The sequence below is a fragment of the Schistocerca cancellata genome, chromosome 1 (assembly GCF_023864275.1).
Source record: "Schistocerca cancellata isolate TAMUIC-IGC-003103 chromosome 1, iqSchCanc2.1, whole genome shotgun sequence".
Lineage (NCBI taxonomy): Eukaryota > Metazoa > Arthropoda > Insecta > Orthoptera > Acrididae > Schistocerca > Schistocerca cancellata.
Genome location: NC_064626.1, coordinates 287,978,083 through 287,999,161, shown reverse-complemented (window position 1 = coordinate 287,999,161; position 21,079 = coordinate 287,978,083). Strand labels below are relative to the sequence as shown.

Here is a 21,079-nt window from a genome sequence, read left to right as displayed (position 1 = left end):
TATGCAGTATGGCGCTCCGCTCCTTATTGCCACACGTGTAATAGATCTCTTGCACTCATCAATTGGTGAGGATTGCCTGCTAAGTCACCACGTCCGTCATGCTTGATCTTCTAGGTTCGAAAGCACCATCCGTGTGATTATTGGCAGTGGGGTTACCTGAAGTTGTAAGACTACCACAATCATCCGAACTCATTAGGGTTGTTAAAAGACAACGTCCGTCGGCAATTTATCACCATACCTACTGATATGTTGTACAGGGTCGTTCTCTACACGTATTGTTGATTAATAACGGCCGACATGTTGAGTAGTTGTTATAAAGAACATCGTCTTTGTTAAAAATCCCTTGTTAAGCTAAATATTGCTTTTGTATCACATGAAGAGCCTTCTGTTGGACATTTTGTGCGCTTTTTTGTTTTAATAAAACCCCACGTCCTTTCAAGTATGTGTGTTAATTTTTACCTCTCTACCTACATTATTATATAAAGTACTGAATTTTCAACTTTTAACGGACTTTTGGGTCACCATGTACTTCACCCGTCTTTCCCTGTAGCTTATCTCCATTTTTCTCACAGTTTCGAATGTCACGTACCAGTTCACACTATCGAACTCTTTTTCTAGATCGACAAATCCTATGAGACTACATCGTTGTTTCTTCAGTCTTTCTTTCATTATCAAACGCAACGTCAGAACTGCCTCTCTGGTGCCTTTACCTTTCCTGTAGCCAAATTGATCGACATTTAACAGATCCTCAATTTTCTTTCCCATTTTGTTTTTTATATTATTCTTGTCAGCAGCTTGGATCCATGAGATGTTAAGCTCATTGTACAATAGTTTTCGCACCCATCTGTCCTTGCTATCTTCGGAATTAAGTGGATGACATTTCTACGAAAGTCTAATGGTACTTGACCAGTGTCATACACTCCTGGAAATGGAAAAAAGAACACATTGACACCGGTGTGTCAGACCCACCATACTTGCTCCGGACACTGCGAGAGGGCTGTACAAGCAATGATCACACGCACGGCACAGCGGACACACCAGGAACCGCGGTGTCGGCCGTCGAATGGCGCTAGCTGCGCAGCATTTGTGCACCGCCGCCGTCAGTGTCAGCCAGTTTGCCGTGGCATACAGAGCTCCATCGCAGTCTTTAACACTGGTAGCATGCCGCGACAGCGTGGACGTGAACCGTATGTGCAGTTGACGGACTTTGAGCGAGGGCGTATAGTGGGCATGCGGGAGGCCGGGTGGACGTACCGCCGAATTGCTCAACACGTGGGGCGTGAGGTCTCCACAGTACATCGATGTTGTCGCCAGTGGTCGGCGGAAGGTGCACGTGCCCGTCGACCTGGGACCGCACCGCAGCGACGCACGGATGCACGCCAAGACCGTAGGATCCTACGCAGTGCCGTAGGGGACCGCACCGCCACTTCCCAGCAAATTAGGGACACTGTTGCTCCTGGGGTATCGGTGAGGACCATTCGCAACCGTCTCCATGAAGCTGGGCTACGGTCCCGCACACCGTTAGGCCGTCTTCCGCTCACGCCCCAACATCGTGCAGCCCGCCTCCAGTGGTGCCGCGACAGGCGTGAATGGAGGGACGAATGGAGACGTGTCGTCTTCAGCGATGAGAGTCGCTTCTGCCTTGGTGCCAATGATGGTCGTATGCGTATTTGGCGCCGTGCAGATGAGCGCCACAATCAGGACTGCATACGACTGAGGCACACAGGGCCAACACCCGGCATCATGGTGTGGGGAGCGATCTCCTACACTGGCCGTACACCACTGGTGATCGTCGAGGGGACACTGAATAGCGCACGGTACATCCAAACCGTCATCGAACCCATCGTTCTACCATTCCTAGACCGGCAAGGTAACTTACTGTTCCAACAGGACAATGCACGTCCGCATGTATCCCGTGCCACCCAACGTGCTCTAGAAGGTGTAAGTCAACTACCCTGTCCAGCAAGATCTCCGGATCTGTCCCCCATTGAGCATGTTTGGGACTGGATGAAGCGTCGTCTCACGCGGTCTGCACGTCCAGCACGAACGCTGGTCCAACTGAGGCGCCAAGTGGAAATGGCATGGCAAGCCGTTCCACAGGACTACATCCAGCATCTCTACGATCGTCTCCATGGGAGAATAGCAGCCTGCATTGCTGCGAAAGGTGGATATACACTGTACTAGTGCCGACATTGTGCATGCTCTGTTGCCTGTGTCTATGTGCCTGTGGTTCTGTCAGTGTGATCATGTGATGTATCTGACCCCAGGAATGTGTCAATAAAGTTTCCCCTTCCTGGGACAATGAATTCACGGTGTTCTTATTTCAATTTCCAGGAGTGTAGATTCTAGACACCAACTTGAATAGTTGTTTGAATGCCATTTCTCCCAAAGGCTTTAGAAATTCCGATGGAATGTTATCTACCCTTTCTGATTTATTATATCTCACGTCTTCCAGAACTATTGCGAATTCTGTCTCTAATCCTGGATCTCCTACGTCTTCCTTATTGACTCGGGTTTCTCCAGTGTAATTCCCATTACACACTTAGTGTTACCACCATTCCCACTTTTACATGCTGAGTGTCCTTAGGAAGATCATTTCTTTTTCGATTTCTTCACATTTTTCTTCATCTCTTTCGCCTTGGCTGCCCTTCCATTTCTGTTTATATCATTCTTAACTGGATTATACTACTGCACTTTAGTCTTTCCCTGAAGATTTTTGTACCTCCTCCTTTCGTCGATCAGTTGAAGTATTTCTTCCGTTACCCAAGGTTTCCTTGGACCTACCTACCTTGTACCTATGTCCGACTGTTCAACACCTGTGATTGGCCTCTTTAGAGCAGTCCACATCTCTTCAACTAAACAGCTTCCTTCGATGTTCTTATTGCAATACCCACGTCCTTAGCGACTCATCCTTCCTCAACATTTCAGCATCACACATCCTTTCACACTGATTCTTCTGTGCCATGCTCTTAAACTTCAGCCTACTACTCAATATTACTAATTTGTGATCTGAGTCTATATTTGCTCCTGCGTACGCCTTACAATCCAACATCTGATTTCGGTATTTCTGCCTGATGCTGGTATAATATAACTGGAAGCGTCCTTTATTTGCCTGTCTTTTTAAGTATACCACCTCCTCTTGAGATTCTTAAGCTAGTATCCGCGGTTACTAGCCGAAATTTGTTGCAGAACTCAACTAGTCTTCCTCATCTCTCATTCTTAGTACCAATCCGGTATTTTCCCGTAACTCTTCCTTTGACTCCTTTTGCCCTACAACCGAACTGCAATCCTAAATTACTATTAGATTTTCATCTCCCTTTACGGACTGTATTACCCGCTCAATATCCTCATATACTATCTCTACCTTTTCACCTTCTGCTTGCGTCGTCGGCATATATACCTGAACCATTGTTGTCAGTGTTGGTTTACTGTCGACTCTGATGTGAAAACCCTGTCACTGAACTCATCATAACGAATCCTACTCCTGTTACGCCGTTTACTGAAATTACCATTTTCTGATACTTTCCTACACTCATCTGACCAGAAATCTTCGTCTTCTTTCCACTTCACGTCACTGACCCTCACAATATCTAGGTTGAGACTTGGCATTCCCCTTTTCAGATTTTCTAACTTCCATATCGCGTCCGAACTCTTGTCATTCCACACCACGACTCCGAGAGCGTTGGTTATTTAATGTTTTTCTCTTGGCCACCTCCACATTGGCAGTCCCCTCCCGGAGATCCGAATGATAGGCTAGCCTGGAATCCTTTGCCAATGGAGAGATCATCGTAACACTTTGTCAGTAACAGACCACATGTCCTGTGGATAACATTGTGTTTTTAACGCAGTGGTTTCCATTGTTTTCTGTATCCTCATGCCGTTGATCAACGCAGATTCTTCCACCTTCTGGGAGCTGTTTCCCATCCAAAGGGCAACAGAATTCCCTGAACATTTTGTCCATTCCTCCGCCCTCTTCGACAAGGCCTTCGGCAGAGCGAGGGCGACTTCTTGTGTCAGAATTCTTTGGCCGCCATTACTTTCATTCAAAATTTAAGCAGTGGCTGGGTTATAACCTGGAACTCATAATGTTTTGATTACTAGTGGAAGACGCTACACCCAGACCACAGGTCCTCATTTTGCAGGTACAGGGTGGGACAAATAAATGTGGGTCCAAGAACAGAGTACCAGAGTACAAAGAAACACAGTAGAGGAAAGGAAATACAGCTCTAACCTGACTATAGCAGATGCTGAAAGTAATCACCATTCATCTCTTAGCGCTTCTGGGCCCTGGTCAGTAAGTTCCTGAAGGCGCAACGAAGCTGCACTGCTGGAATTACTAAAGTTTCATCCGAAGTGTTCTGCTTCAATTCTTGAAGACTATGAGAGTCGTTGCGATACACATTAGACTTGAGGGCTTCCCACACAAGGTAATCGTACACTGACAGATCAGGTGACCTGGGTGGCCAGCTAGGGCCGCGACCAGACTGCACGTCGACCACATGATCGACGTGATATGCTGGTCTCTTGCGACAAGCGTCGGGTTGATTTGATAGGACTCTGAAGCATTTTCTGATAAACTGCAGCCATATTTCCTGGTATGCAGCCACGTTTCGGACTGTTTTCTGACTTGTTTAAAAGAGATCCTGTATGATGCCATTTTTGGACTAAGCGTTGCATGGCACTCTTTGATGGCAATTTGACATCATTAAACTTCTCAGCAAACAACTGACCATACCGTTCACCATTCTCTCACTATAAAAATTAAAACATTAAAAATTTCTGGTCACCGACTCGTAGCTGTAAAGGGCAGTAAAATTCATCTAAAGTTTCGTGCGTTAATAACCCTTCTTCCAGAACATAATAGTTCAATTGCGTATCGCATCTGCCATAGTTGTACCACATGGACATGATTTAATCGATTTTTAATGGAAAAATAGCTATCAAACTTGGTATTAAACTAACCTTTCCATGTTATTGACCTCTGCTTTTATGTGTTATTTCTGAGACAATTGACTTCGACTTCCTACTTACAACATACAGTTGTTTTCTTTGTTTTCAGAGAAGACGCGTGGTTGGTTTCATAGAAACTATTATATTTGATATACAAGCCAACCAACCAGAGTGGCTGACGGAGTTTACGTCCGGAATATTCTGGACGATAATGAACATAATATGGCGATAATGAAGTTGCCGACATAGCCTCGGAAGGAAGAACTTTTTGAGGTGGATGAGGAGAGTGCGATGAAGCAAGGAACCTTTGTACTTCCTGAGTGAATTATTTGTACTGACTTTACAATAAAGTTTTTAAAAATAATGATGCCTTTTATTTACTGATACAGCTCATCAAACAATTGTTTCACTACTACTAAGATCCATGTAGCGTCGACCAAGAAGACAAGTAATGAAGAGGTCTCTTCGGAAACGGAAGTCGAATGCAAGTAGAAAACAGAAAGTGCTCTCCCGAGAGTCTTTGGTCATAACGCACTTACCAAAAATCATTAATGATTCAGTGCTGTCAATGTTTGAATTTACTATCGAATTTCGTATGTATTTTATCCCTAGTCAGTTCCTAAAGTAGCAAAGAAACAGATATGTGGACACCATCGTACATTCAGCTTGGCAGCAAACGCATTCAAGTGGATGACAATAATATACAAATCCAGAGCTAATAGAGAGCATCATGACTGATACAGGGATTAGTGGTCACAAGGTCGTTGTAGCTAGGCTCAATACCGTTTCTTCCAACTCCACCAGAAACAAACGCAAAATAATTTTATTTAAAAAAGCGGATAAAGTGTTACTAGAAGCCTTCCTAAGAGACAATCTCCATTCCTTCCGAACTGACTTTGCAATGGTAGACGAGATGTGACTCAAATTCAAAGATATAGTAGCAACAGCAATTGAGAGATTCATACCTCATAAACTGGTAAGAGATGGAACTGATCCCCCATGATACACAAAACAGGGCCGAACGCTGTTGCAGAGGCAGCGGAAAAAACATGCGAAGTTCAGAAGAACGCGAAATCCCGAAGATTGGCTAAAATTTACAGACGCGCGAAATTTGGCACGGACTTCAATGCGAGATGCCTTTAATAGGTTCCACAACGAAACATTGTCTCGAAATTTGGTAGAAAATCCGAAGAAATCCTGGTCGTATGTAAAGTACACAAGCAGCAAGACGCAGTCAATACCTTCGCTGCGCAGTGCCGATGGTACTGCTACCGACGACTGTGCCGCTAAAGCGGAGTTATTGAACGCAGTTTCCCGAAATTCCTTCACCAGAGAAGACGAATGGAATATTCCAGAATTTGAAACACGAACAGCTGCTAGCATGAGTTTCTTAGAAGTAGATACCTTAGGGATTGCGAAGCAACTCAAATCGCTTGATACGGGCAAGTTTTCAGGTCCAGATTGTATACCGATTAGGTTCCTTTCAGATTACGCTGATATAATAGCTCCCTACTTAGCAATCATATACAACCGCTCGCTCACCGACAGATCTGTACCTACAGATTGGAAAATTGCGCGGGTCGCACCAGTGTTTAAGAAGGGTAGTAGGAGTAATCCATCGAACTACAGACCTATATCATTCACGTCGGTTTGCAGTAGGGTTTTGGAGCGTATACTGTATTCAAACATTATGAATCACCTCGAAGGGAACGATCTATTGATACGCAATCAGCATGGTTTCAGAAAACATCGTTCTTGTGCAACGCAGCTAGCTCTTTATTCGCACGAAGTAATGGCCGCTATCGACAGGGGATCTCAAGTTGACTCCGTATTTCTAGATTTCCGGAAAGCTTTTGACACCGTTCCTCACAAGCGACTTCTAATCAAGCTGCGGGCCTATGGGGTATCGTCTCAGTTGTGCGACTGGATTCGTGATTTCCTGTCAGGAAGGTCGCAGTTCGTAGTAATAGACGGCAAATCATCGAGTAAAACTGAAGTGATATCAGGTGTTCCCCAGGGAAGCGCCCTGGGACCTCTGCTGTTCCTGATCTATATAAATGACCTGGGTGACAATCTGAGCAGTTCTCTTAGGTTGTTCGCAGATGATGCTGTAATTTACCGTCTAGTAAGATCATCCGAAGACCGGTATAAGTTGCAAAGCGATTTAGAAAAGATTGCTGTGTGGTGTGGCAGGTGGCAGTTGACGCTAAATAACAAAAACTGTGAGGTGATCCACATGAGTTCCAAAAGAAATGTGTTGCAATTCGATTACTCGATAAATAGTACAATTCTCAAGGCTGTCAATGCAACTAAGTACCTGGGTGTTAAAATTACAATCAACTTCAGTTGGAAAGACCACATAGATAATATTGTGGGGAAGGCGAGCCAAAGGTTGTGTTTCATTGGCAGGACACTTAGAAGATGCAACAAGTCCACTAAAGAGAGAGCTTACACTACACTCGTTCGTCCTCTGTTAGAGTATTGCTGCGCGGTGTGGGATCCTTACCAGGTTGGATTGACGGAGGACATCGAAAGGGTGCAAAAAAGGACAGCTCGTTTTGGATTATAACGTAATACGGGAGAGAGTGTGGCAGATATGATACGCGAGTTGGGATGGAAGTCATTAAAGCAAAGACGTTTTTCGTCGCGGCGAGATCTATTTACGAAATTTCAGTCACCAACTTTCTCTTCCGAATGCGAAAATATTTTTTTGAGCTCAACCTACATAGGTAGAAATGATCATCAAAATAAAATAAGAGAAATCAGAGCTCGAACAGAAAGGTTTAGGTGTTCGTTTTTCCCGCGCGCGTTCGGGAGTGGAATGGTAGAGAAATAGTATGATTGTGGTTCGATGAACCCTCTGCCAAGCACTTAAATGCGAATTGCAGAGTAATCATGTAGCTATAGATGTAGATGCTAACATTCAGTACTTAGTATTGAATGCTGACAGAAAGCTTTCTTGGAAAATGAAATACAGGGTGGGACTCTGTGCGAGCCATTCCATTTCAGGGGCCGGCCGATGTGGCTGAGCGGTTCTAGGCGCTTCAGTCCGAAACCGCGCTGCTGCTACGGTCGCAGGTTCGAATTCTGCCTCGGGCATTGATGTGTGTGATCTCCTTAGGTTAATTAGGTTTAAGTAGTTCTAAGTCTAGGGGACTGATGCCCTCAGGTGTTAAGTCCCATAGTGCTTAGAGCCATTTGATTTTTGTCATTGTAGAGGGCGGTATCTGCTAAAGCAAACGCTCCTACGGAAGGGGTAGTTTCATGGACTCAGTTTATGTCACTTCGTGGTGCCTTTTCGTGTCGATTCCGAGCGGTGATGTGTTCGAAATATTTCGCTCGGCCACGGATAAGAAACCTTCGTTATTTCAATGCTAGGCGTTGCGGTTCTGACCTTCATCGCAGAGTAAATGTAAGAGGGGTGTGATGATCTTCCCATCATGTGACACGCACACAGAGTCGTTGGGCAGAACTGTGGTGAAAGTTAGTGCCAATGTCACACTATTATCCCACCTCACACTTCACATGAAATTCTGAGCTCTAGACCTTTATTTGTATGTATCGACACCTCGCTGTCTGAAACGTCACCGAGCCCGAGTGTGACTTCGGAGGGTGCCACGCATTCCACCATTACAGAGGAACAATTACAGAGCAAACCATTACAGAGGAAATTTCACTCTTCTTTGACCCAAAGAGATAATTGTTGTTGTTGTTGCCTTCGGTCCAAAGGCTGGTTTGATGCATCTCTCCATGCTACTCTATTCGGTGTTAAGTTCTTCATCTCCGAGTACCTATTGCAACTTACATTTTTTTTTCAATCTGCTTATTGTGTTCATCTCTTAATCTCCCTTTACGATTTCTACCCTCCAATACTCAACTGGTCATCCTTTGATGTCTCAGAATGTGTTCTGTTAACCGATCCCTTCTTTTGGTCAAACTGTGCCACAAATTTTTTGCCTCTCCAATTCAATTGTGTACTTATTAGTTACGTGATCTACCAATCTAATCTTCAGCATTCTTCTGTAGCAGCGCATTTCGAAAGCTTCTATTCTTTTTTCATATAAACTGTTTATCGTCCACGTTGCACATCCATACATAGCTACACTCCATATAAATATTTTCAGAAAAGACTTCCTAACACATAAATCTATATTCGATGTTTACAAATTTCTCTTCTTCAGATACGTCTTTCTTGCGATTGCCAGTCTACATTTTATATCCTCTCTATCTCGGCCACCATCAGTTATTTTGCTCCCCAAATAGCACACTCATCTACAACTTTAAGTGTCTCTTTCTTATTCTGCGTTCCTTAGCATCAACTGATTTAATTCGACTACATTCCATTGTCCTTGCGGCTGGTTCCGGTGGAGGTTCAAGTCCTCCCTCGGGCATGGAGGATAATTTAGGTTAAGTAGTGTGTAAGCTTAGGGACTGATGACCTTAGCAGTTAAGTCCCATAAGATTTCACACACATTTGAACATTTTGAACATTGTCCTCGTTTTGCTCTTGTTGACGTTCATTTTATATTCTCCTTTCAAAACAGTGTCCGCTCCGTTCAACTGCTCTTCCAAGACTTTTGCTGTCCCTAACAGAATTACAATGTCATCGGCAAACCTCAGAGTTCTGATTTTTTCACCCTAAACTTCAATCCCTACTCCAAATTTTTCTTCGGTTTGCTTTACTGCTTGCTCAATGTAGAGATTACATAACATCTGGGATACGCTACAACCCTGTCTCACGCCCTTCTCAACCACTGCTTCCCTTTCATGCCCCGCGACTCTTATAACTGCCATCTGGTTTCTGTACAAATTGTAAATGACGCTTCGCTCCTTGTATTTTATCCCTGCTATCTTCAGAATTTGAAAGACAGTATTTCATACAAAACTGTCAAAAGCTTTCTCTAAGTCTACAAATGCTATAAATGTAGGTTTGCCTTTCCTGGACCAATTTTCTAAGATTACTCGTAGGGTCAGTATTTCCTCGCCTTTTCCTACATTTCTCCGGAATCCAAATTGATCCTCCCCAATGTCTGCTTCCATCAGTTTTTCCATTATTCTGCTAAGAATTCGTGTTAATATTTTGGAACCATGACTTATTAAACTGATAATCGGTAATTTTCACACTTGTCAGCAACTGCTTTCTTTGGAATTGGAATTACTACATTCTTCATGAAGTCCGAAGATATTTTACCTGTCTCACACATCTTATAAACCAGGTGGAAGAGTTTTGTAATGGCTGGCTCTCTCAAGGCTATCAGTAGTTGTGACGGAATGTCGTCTACTCCCGGGGCCTTGTTTCGACTTCGATGTTTCAGAGCATTGTCAAATTCTTCTAGCTGCACCATATCTCCCATCTCATCTTCATCCACGTCCACTTCTCTTTCTATAAAACTGCTTTTATCTCCCTTGTATAGACCTTCTGCGTACTCCGTCCACCCTTCAATTTTTCCTTGTTTACTTAGGACTGTTTAGATCTCAGCACTTGATATTCGTACAGTTGCTTCTCTTGTTCCCAAAGGGCCGGCCATATGGACATGCGGTTCTAGGCGCTACAGTCTGGAACTGCAGGACCGCTACGGTCGCAGGTTCCAATCCTGCCTCGGGCATGGATGTGTGTGATGTCCTTAGGTTAGTTAGGTTTAAGTAGTTCTAAGTTCAAGGGGACTGATGACCACAGCAGTTAAGTCCCATAGTGCTCAGAGCCATTTGAACCATTTTTTTGTTCCAAAAGGCCTCTTTAATTTTCCTGTATGCGTTATCTATCTTTCTCCTGGCGAAATATGCATCTAAATCATTACATTTTGTCCTCTAACCACACCTGCTCCGCAAGTTTGCGCTTTCTGTCAATCTCATTTTATATATATTTGTATTTCCTTTCGCCTGCTTCGTTTGTTGAATTTTTAAATTTTCTGCTTTCATAAATTAAATCTAATGTCTCTTGTGTTATCCAAAGATTTCTACTAGGTCTTGTCTTTTTATCTACTTCATCCTCTGCTGCTTTCACTGTTTCATCTCTTAAGGCTGCCCATCCGTCTTCTACTGTATTCCTTTGCCGTGCTCTAATCAACCGTTCCTAATGCTCCCTCTGCATCTGTCAACAGCTTCTGGTTCTATCAACTGATCCCTGTCCCGTCTCCTTAATTTCTTACCTTTAATATATATCTTTAATTTCAATCTACAGTTCATAACCAATAAAATGTGGTCAGACTCCTCTGGAAATGTCTTAAAATTTAAAATCTGGTTCGTAAATCTGTGTCTAACCATTATATAATCAATCTGAAGCCTTTCGGTGTGTCCAGGTCTCTTCCACGTATACAACCTTGTTTTATGATTCTTAAACCAAGTGTTTGCGTTGGTTAAATTATGCTCTGTGCAAAGTTCCACCAAGCGGCTTCCTCTTTCACTCCTTTCCCACAGTCCATATTCATCTACTACTTTTCCTTCTACTACTTCTCCTACTATTGAATTCCGCTCACCATGACAAATAAATTTTTGTCTCCTTCAACTACCTGAATAATTTCTTTTATTTCATCATACATTTCTTCAATCTCTACATCATCTGCGGAGGTGGTTATCATGTAAACTTGTATTACTGTAGTAGGCGTGTGTTGCGTGACTGTCTTGGCTACTATAACGCGTTCACTATGCTGTTCATACATATTTATATTTTCTTATTCATTATTAAAACCACTCTAGCATTAACCCTATTTGACTTTGCATTTATAACCCAGTATTCACCTGACCATAAGCCCTGTTCGTCCTGCCACCAAACTTCATTCCACTATACCTGACTTCAACCTATCGATTTCCCTTTTTAATTTTAAAACTTACATGCCCAATTCAGGGATCTAACATTCCACACTCCGATCCGTAGAATGCCAGTTCTGTTTTCCTGATGACGACATCCTCCTGAGTAGTCCCCACCAGGTGTCCGAATGGGGTCTATTTTACCTCCGGAATATTTTAACCAAGAAGATGCCATCATAATTTAACCATTCAGTAGAGCTGCATGTCCTCGTGAAAAAGTACGGCCGTAGTATCCCTTGCTTTCAGCCGTTTACAGTACCAGCACAGCAAGGCCGATTTGGTTGGTGTTACAAGGCCAGACCAGTCAATCATCCAGACTGCTGCCCCTGTAACTACTGAAAAGGCTGCTTCCCCTCTTCAGGAACCACGCATTTGTCTGATCTCTCAACAGATACCCCTCCGTTGAGGTTATATCTATGGTATGGCTATCCCTATCACTGAGGCAAGCAAGTCAATCCACCGACGGCGAAGTCCATGGTTCATTAGGAGGAGGAGTAGGGATACTTCCATCCCTTCTTGAAAAAAAGAGATCTTAATTGATGAACAGACAGACGGACAACAAAGTGATCCATAAGGGTTCCGTTTTTACCGAGTGAGCTACGCAACCCTAAAAACTGCCCACACTATAGATTACAACAAAACCAAGGGTACACAGACTTTCTCCTTCTGCGCGTTCAAAGAAGACATTTAAATTAGAATGGAGCCCAATCTAATTAACCCAGTGGCCTAAAACTGAGTCATGCATTCGAGTTGACTTTAGTCTTACAATATTTTGTGGAGTGATGAATCATACTTTACGCTCACCGGTGCAGTGAATGCTTACAACTGTCGCATTTGGTGATCATTACGGCCAACAAAGGTTCTTGTAGTTCCCTTGCATAGTGAACGCATTGATGTATGGTGTGACTTTGCGGCACGCTTCGCGATTGGTCCATTTTCTTTGAGGTACTCAGACCCCAAGGACCAAGAACATGCAGCTTCAACAGCACACGTTACTGTGATCTGCATCGTCAACGTGAGAGCCCTGATGTATGTGAGAGAGATGCTTTGGACTTAACTGTCCTGATGCACGATGGAGCTCCAACTCGTATTGCTAGAGAGGTCACTCGGTTACTCTGTAACACATCTGGAGAAAACCGAATCGTTGGCCGATCGTTCCAAATTGGGTAACCACCAGGACTACAACGCCAAGATCACTAGATTTGAACCCTCTGATGCGGAACTTAAAATCTCTTTGTTTCAGTGTTTATTCATTATTTCTCTTCCGAATGTCCCTACATATGTTTCCACCAAGTGTCATTGTCCTACGATCACTCGTTTTTTGTGGGACCTCTGTCAAGTATCGAAAGTTTAACTACAACCATCCTGCACTAAGGCTATTGAAGAAACAAAAACGGAAAACGAAGTAAACAGGTAAAGATTAGCAGAATACTAATAAGGCATTTCCCAATGAACAGGTAGTCTCGCACGAAAAAGACAAGAAAGTGTACATCAAACGCTCGTAACATGTATCATATAAACTACATATTTCTATGCAATAATCGAAAAATTAGCATTCAGAGCAAAATAAAAAGTAATATCTAAAACTTTTGTACAAAACAAGCACCTTGTACAAGATCACTAGACAAACATTTAAGATTTTGTAAGAGACGGCGGCATCACCACAAAAGTAAGCAGTTTTGAAACCATAGCCGCTGTACTATATCTGTATGGCGCTGAAATTTGAATCATGACTATAGATCATGAGAACGAAATTCAGAAAGTAGATGCTAAATTTCAAGGTGTGTAAACAGACTGCTTCCCTTGTTCACATCTCCAACTACAACGTGCGGGAACAAATAATTGAGAAACCAGTAATACACCAGCAAATATCTCACGTTGCTTACCAGGCGGGTTAATATCGAAGGAAAGAAGTAATAACACGCCGATAGGAAAAAAAATTTACAGTCAGCCCACACGAGCGATGCAATTGCTAATGAAATTAGAACATTTGGAAGTATAGTCATTGACGCAACACGATGATAATGAATTTGGGCAACATGAGAGAATACGATTTCTACGTTCACATTCGTCATATTGTTGGCACAGACCACTAAACCTGACTACAGAGATTATCAGTCAACGCTCACTTGTATTGTTTATTGATTAAACAGATTGCGACAATTAAGTCATTCTCAATAGCCCGTACAACGCCTAGTATGTGGTACGAGCGTGTGTCTCCTGAGGAGTCCTCTACGGGTACGGCTAAGAAGTTACACTACTGACCATTAAAATTGTTACATCACGAAGATGACGTGCTACAGACGCGAAATTTAACGGACAGGAAGAATATGCTCTGATACGCAAATGATTAGCTTTTCAGAGCATTCACACAAGGTTGGCGCCGGTGGCGACACCTACAACGCGCTGACATGAGGAAAGTTTCCAACTGATTTCTCATACACAACCGGCAGTTTACCGGCGTTGCCTGGTGAAACGTTGTTGTGATGCCTCGTGTAAGGAGGAAAAATGCGTAACATCTCGTTTCCGACTTTGATTAAGGTCGGATTGTAGCCTATCGCGATTGCGGTTTATCGTATCGCGACATTACTGCTCGCGTTAGTCGAGATCCAATGACTGTTAGCAGATTATGGAATGGATGGGTTCAGGAGGGTAATACGGAATGCCGTGCTGGATCCAAACGCCCTCGTATCACTAGCAGTCGAGATGACAGGCATCTTATCCGCATGGCTGTAACGGATCGTGCAGCCACGTCTCGATCCCTGAGTCAACAGATGGGGACGTTTACAAGACACCAACAATCCGCACGAACAGTTCGACGACGTTTGCAGGAGCATGGACTATCAGCTCGGAGACCATGGATGCGGTTACCCTTGAGGCTGCATCACAGACAGGAGGGCCTGCGATGGTGTACTCAACGACGAACCTGGGTCCACGAATGGCAAAACGTCATTTTTTCGGATGAATCCAGGTTCTGTTCACATCATGATGGTCGCATCCGTGTTTGGCGTCATCGCGGTGAACGCACATTGGAAGCGTGTATTCGTCATCGCCATACTGGCGTATCACCCGGTGTGATGGTATGGGGTGCCATTGGTTACACGTCTCGGTCACCTCTTCCTCGCATTGACGGCACTTTGAACAGTGGACGTTACATTTCAGATGTGTTACGACCCGTGGCTCTGCCCATCATTCGATCTATGCGAAACCCTACATTTCAACAGGATAATGAAGGACCGCATGTTGCAGGTCCTGCGCTGGCCTTTCTGGATACAGAAAATGTTCGACTGCTGCCCTGGCCAGCACATTCTCCAGATCTCTCACCAATTGAAAACGTCTGGTCAATGGTGGGCGGCCGGACAGGGTGGCCGAGCGGTTCTAGGCGCTGTAGTCGGGAGCCGTGTGACCGCTACGGTCGCAGGTTCGAATCCAGCCTCTGGCATGGATGTATGTGATGTCCTTAGGTTAGTTAGGTTTAAGAAGTTATAAGTTCTAGGGGACTGATGACCTTAGAAGTTAAGTCCCGTAGTGCTCGGTCATTTGAACCAATGGTGGCCGAGTAACTGGCTCGTTGCAATACGCCAATTACTACTCTTGATAAACTGTGGTATCGTGTTGAAGCTGCATGGGCAGCTGTACCTGTACACGCCATCCAAGCTCTATTTGACTCAATGCCCAGGCGTATCAAGGCCGTTATTACGGTCAGAGGTGGTTGCTCTGGGTACTGATTTTTCAGGATCAATGCACCCAAATAGCGTGAAAATGTAATCACATGTCAGTTCTATTTGTCCAATGAATACCCGTTTATCATCTGCATTTCTTCTTGGTGTAGCAATTTTAATGGCCAGTGGTGTATATTGAGAACGACATGACTGTGGAAACTAGTTTAGCCAATTATATGTAAGCCTCGGGTGATGGCTTCTGTAGTCTAGTATGATTTCAAACTGTTTCTGCACTCGATACTCAGATACTCAGAGCCCTCACGCAAAAAAAATGTAACCTCCCCCCTTCCCATACCAACCAATCACATATGGACGGCCACTGTATGCACGAAAACAGCCTGTCTGCCAAATGGTCCGCAGAAGCTGACGTAATAAAGTATGTACTTCCTATCCTTAGGCTCCAGGTGATCAGCAAGTAAGAATTGGCAGTTTCAGTGAATTCCATTTCAGTAATGTCTTAATTTATTAATCATAAGCTCGATTACTTTCTATATGGGATAAAGATTTGTTCGATACCTCACTGAAGGCAATTTCTCTAGGAGAGGTGAAAGGTGACCACCGGGAATTTCGAGAAGGACTGGACCACGGGCTTACAAACTAATGGCCTAAGTTATTAATTGATCTCTTGATACTTTAGGACTAGCGAAATCTTGGGGTGCTTGGTCTCCAATGGTTGATACCTAAATATCTGAAAAAGAGTCGGTAAGCAACTTAACTTTTATTCCAGAACTTCCGGACGGTATGGCGTTGCTTAGTGCCAAGTTTTGCGATCCAATACAGGACCACGGAACCTCTAGCGCTGGGGGCACAACTTGTCTGCGTCGTAGTCAAATTCCATTCGGCCAGCGAGGAAAGACCAAACAGGGAAGAAAACGCATAGAGGAAGTTAGTCGCCTAGTGCGCAGCCACCAGTCCGGGCTAGGACAAAGCTAACCGTGATGTGACTACCTCGCATACAAACCACGGATCAGTACACTGAGATAACAAGGTTCAATATAGTAGAGAAAGATCAAGTGTAACAAACAAGAACTCACCGGACAATGTATTGCAGATTTCAGCACTTTAGGCCTCCCTGGAGCGTTGACTTATAACCGATCACAAATTCAAACGAAAACCTGAGAATCAATATGTGCTTACACATGTACACGCAAGAACCGTATTACATATATGAACATTAATGATTTATTGAAAACTTTAAGCATCAAGCAGTTTCGGTCTTAGACCGTTATCAAGGAATATAAGGTTAGAAAATAGTTTAAATAAATACATCTCTCTTGTCATTATCTAACAATCGATACATCTTTGGTGTTATGTCCAGTGTTGAACTTACTGTACTGGAGTTCATTAGATGATATAAAACCAGAGATGTATCCACTGTCAAATAATGACTTGAGAGATGTATTTGCTTCAAATGTTTTTAATTTATATCAGTTGATGATGGTCTCAGAGAGAAGCCTGTTGATGCTTAAAATTTTCAGTAAAACAGCTGCTGATCAAATATGGATTTCATGAATGGCTCAGCTTCGCTCCATTATCATTCGAAGTATCTTCACCAAACGTATGTACAACATCTTTATTTGGTATTTTACCAACTCGGGAATTCAAATATCCACATAATATAAGGTAATCTCTCTTTACATATTTATTTATTTAGTTCTTCATAGACTTCTTCATTATTTTCCTTTTTTATTTCTTTATGGAAATATTCTCATATTACAACCAAGTGACCTCTATGTTTTTTAAATGTAACACTTGGTATTCTTTCATTTACAAAAGTGTAAGATTGTGGCTTATTGGCCCACTTCTTATCAATAATTTCTGCAACTCCACTAGCTGCTCTTTGTTATTTGCTAAATAATGCGTAGTCTCCTATACACTGAATTCCTTTGAGTTTATTTTTAGTTTCTGTTGGAACAATTATATTAGATATTGTGTCCTTTAATTCTTTAATTAGCCCTGTTTCCTTATCAGAAAATCAAAAACATTCCAAATTCCCAAGAGTAGTTTATGCCCTATTCCAAGTCCGTTCATCTTTTTCTTGCCCAGTCATCTTAGTTATTGTCCATCCGGTTTATTTTTATAAAGCTTTTTAGTAATTAGCTTACTGCCTGCAGACTTGCACTATTTTTAGTCGAGGTTTCCTCCTGAACCGTTGCGGCTCCCCACTTAGCTTATCGAATCTTCACCTAGATGCGTGGTTTGTCCACGAGTGCGTGGTAGTCGGGTGTTAGTGCGCTCTGGTGGCGATTGAGGGGAAGCTAAGAGCTAGGCCCCGTCGCGATGAAGACGAGAGTTGGGAAACGGCAGGGAGGGGGAAGCGGATCGCTCCATGGTTGAGAGCGAAGAGAGGGAAAAGGGAGCTGCTTGTCTGCCGTGAGTCCAGCGGGGTAGTTTGTGTGGTTGGCACCTTGCGTCAATGAAGGACTGCTGTTGATTTCAATAAGTCACATGTTTAGGTGATGGTGATTGCTTCTGTTTCTAGTGACATATGTTATCACCTCAGGACTTCCAACAACTGTGGTCTTGTCACACGATCGCAACATTTTGAATAGACCAATAGTTGAATCTTTGGAAGGGGAGAGGGAGTGGTTGGTCAGTTAGCCCAGTACCGAGCAGTAACTTCAGGTGATTTGTAATTCTATTAGATTTCTCCTCGTCATATGCTGCCATTTATATGTCATTTTACGAATTTGTTTGCTAAAGTGTTTTATTTCTAGTCTTGATTTAGTCTGTTGTAGGCTACTTTGTGTACCGGGAAGCAGGTGACATATTCGTTAATCTGTTTCTCCTGCTCAGAAGCTTAAAATATTTGACCATGGCCTCTCCCTTGTGTACATTTAATACAACAGTTTAAGTGCTGTATGCACTCAATTACTCCCAGTTCAAAAATATTGATGGCGCTTACCAGTCACCTAACAGAAATGTTTTTAAAAATAACTGAGACAGTTTACAGTGTTTAACAAATAAAGGATAACGAATACTTTCCTTAGGAGAAAAGACATCCATAACTTTACTTGGTGTGTAAGGGGACATAGATCGCTAATTGGCTAAGTCACTACGAATAGAAGATTTTCACCGCAAGGGAAAGATGTAAGAGTCCAATGAACAAGTGATACATCAACGGATCACTATTTGCTCGTATCAAAAATGGATCTCCTAACAAGGTGGAAGAAAATGAAAAGCCACGAAATAATGAATCAATAATTGTTTAAAAGATACTGTAACAAAAAGATAGTGTAAAAACTTTATATCAAAGACGATTATCTTCTTACCTACAAGAACAAGAAATTAACCAATATATTAATGAGGAATTGAATGTGACATATAAGCTGCAGGAACTGTAGCTAACTTAGTGTTCGGTAAGAAAAGAAAGCACTGGAAGAAAAAAGGATTAAGGATATGTAATGAAAAAACTACAAGCTCAATAAAAGACAAAAAAAAATTTGGCTCATCTACAAGATTTACAAAAACAAGCAGACGAAGCAAGAGAAATATATAAGGAAAATGGAATGAAGCGAAAAATATTTTAAGGAAAACTTACCAAGAATTATAGAATGCTTAATCATCTAGCTAGTGAACGAAGAGATGTAGCAAACGTAAATGTAATGAAGGAAGAACAATGGATACAAATTTATAGAGATTTGCGTTCCCAGAAAAAGATGAACAAATCTATGGGCCTATTTAAAGAAATGTAGATCCCATTCTCTTAGAGGAACTGCAAACAACATTAAAAGAAATGAAGAATAGGAAGGCTATAGGAGAAGATGGCATAAATGCAGAATTATAGACATATAGGGGTCCAGTACTAAATCAGAGATTTCTGAATCTGTGTAATAGATGTTGGAATGGATCTCATTTTCCAAGATCCTGGTCACATGCTCAAGCTATGCTTGTGTTTAAAAAATGTGCTAAATATTTGTGAAAATTATAGGGCAATAAGTGCTCTAAATACAGGATATAAAACACGTGCAAGGATATAAAGTAAAAGAGTGCGAGCCGCCACATACGTATTATTACTAGAAGAATAAGAAAGGGACAATCCCGCACATATGCCACTTTTATAGTGTCAGATAACAGAAAAGGAAAGGGGATATAACCTTGAAATTCATATAGTTTTTATTGATTATGAAAAAGCGTTCAGCTGGGTAAGTAGGGAAAATTATGGAAATTCATGAAGTAAAGACGATATCCAAATCACTTCATTAAAGTATTATAATGAATATATATAATGACACAACCATCAGCGTGCATGTCGGAAACGGAAAATATAGTAAAACGATACATATAAAATAAGGTGTATGGTAGGGTTGTAGCTTGTCTCCTACTTTGTTTACACTTAATATAGACGATCTGATTAGCGAATGGATGTACTCGTATTAAATTAACAGAGGCCTTTGTATTGCACCAAATTTTACACATAATACGATGCTTTTGAGTGATGATCAGATTGTAATATGTAAAACTGAAGACGAGCTTCAAAGAGCGGTATATATGTTACAGATGTTAATTAAGAATCATAACTTTTAAATTTGCGTAAATAAGGTAAAAATGGCCTTCAAAAGTAAATATACTGTTAGAACCAAAATTGAATCGATGAACTGGAAAAAGAGTGACATTAGTTTTTTTTTTTGTACGCATCGTTTGGTATAACAAGGGGTCATGTACCAACAACAGAAGTACTTGTTAGAAGAGTGCTGAGAAAAAGGGGCCGAGTCTGTGTAAACAAGTGTATAGTGGACCTACTTGTTTAGTAAATAATTATTTTTCCCAGATGTGTTTCACCTTTTTGTTGTTGTTCTAAGGCATCATCAGTGGGATCTATAACGATACGTTTTTGTTATTTTTAGATTATCGAACAGTTCTCATCTCGATTTTTTATGTAAAAAGTAATTATTTACGATTTGCTTATCTGCGTTTCCTCTCATCTGGTCTGGAAGTCGCACTACTACTTTATTATCGCAATACAAATAAAATTTTGAGTTCTGACCTTTTTCACACTGTTCACTATGTTTCTCATTCTTTTTCGTGGTGTACTATTGTTCTTTTGCCACTCGATATAACTATTTCTTCCAACATTATTTTCAAAAGACAGGGAAAAAACTTAGCATACACAATAGACAATTCTATACAAAAATACACCCCAAAACTGACAAAAAGCAGAGATATATATCAGAAAGCAGGTATATATCAACTACAGTGTAACACTTGTGAAGGCACATATATAGGACCAACAGGTAGAACATTTAATGTCAGATAAAAAGAATACATGAGAGCCTGGAAACATGCGACAAACCACTTCACATTTGCAGAACACCGAAGAGAACATGGCCACAAACCTACCACTGGAGAAGAAGACATGAATACAACTAGAATCAACATTAAAAAAACACCTCCTACTCCTACTCCTACGAGAAAATTACCACATACAGAAAACCAAAGCAGAAAGGAAACCCCTGTTGAATGATCAAGTACACATGCCAAGCAATTCATTGTTTACACTAATAGATAAAATAATAGAACAACGCTCCCAAAGAGGATTAATGTAATAATAGCATCCAATATTATAATAATACTACCTAACATCTTTTCACTCACTTACC

The 21,079-nt window shown here is 42.0% G+C and overlaps 1 protein-coding gene across 3 annotated transcripts in view; it reads left to right on the top strand.

Moving 5' to 3' along the window:
* Window positions 1-5,314, top strand: part of LOC126171518 (estradiol 17-beta-dehydrogenase 2-like) — a 182,423-nt gene extending 177,109 nt beyond the window's left edge. For all 3 annotated transcript variants that reach the window (XM_049920807.1, XM_049920808.1, XM_049920806.1), the window contains one exon: window positions 5,060-5,314. In XM_049920807.1, the coding sequence (XP_049776764.1) occupies window positions 5,060-5,182 (123 nt within the window). In that variant the 3' untranslated portion in view covers window positions 5,183-5,314. The remainder of the gene's footprint in view (window positions 1-5,059) is intronic.
* Window positions 5,315-21,079: the final 15,765 nt, after the last annotated feature.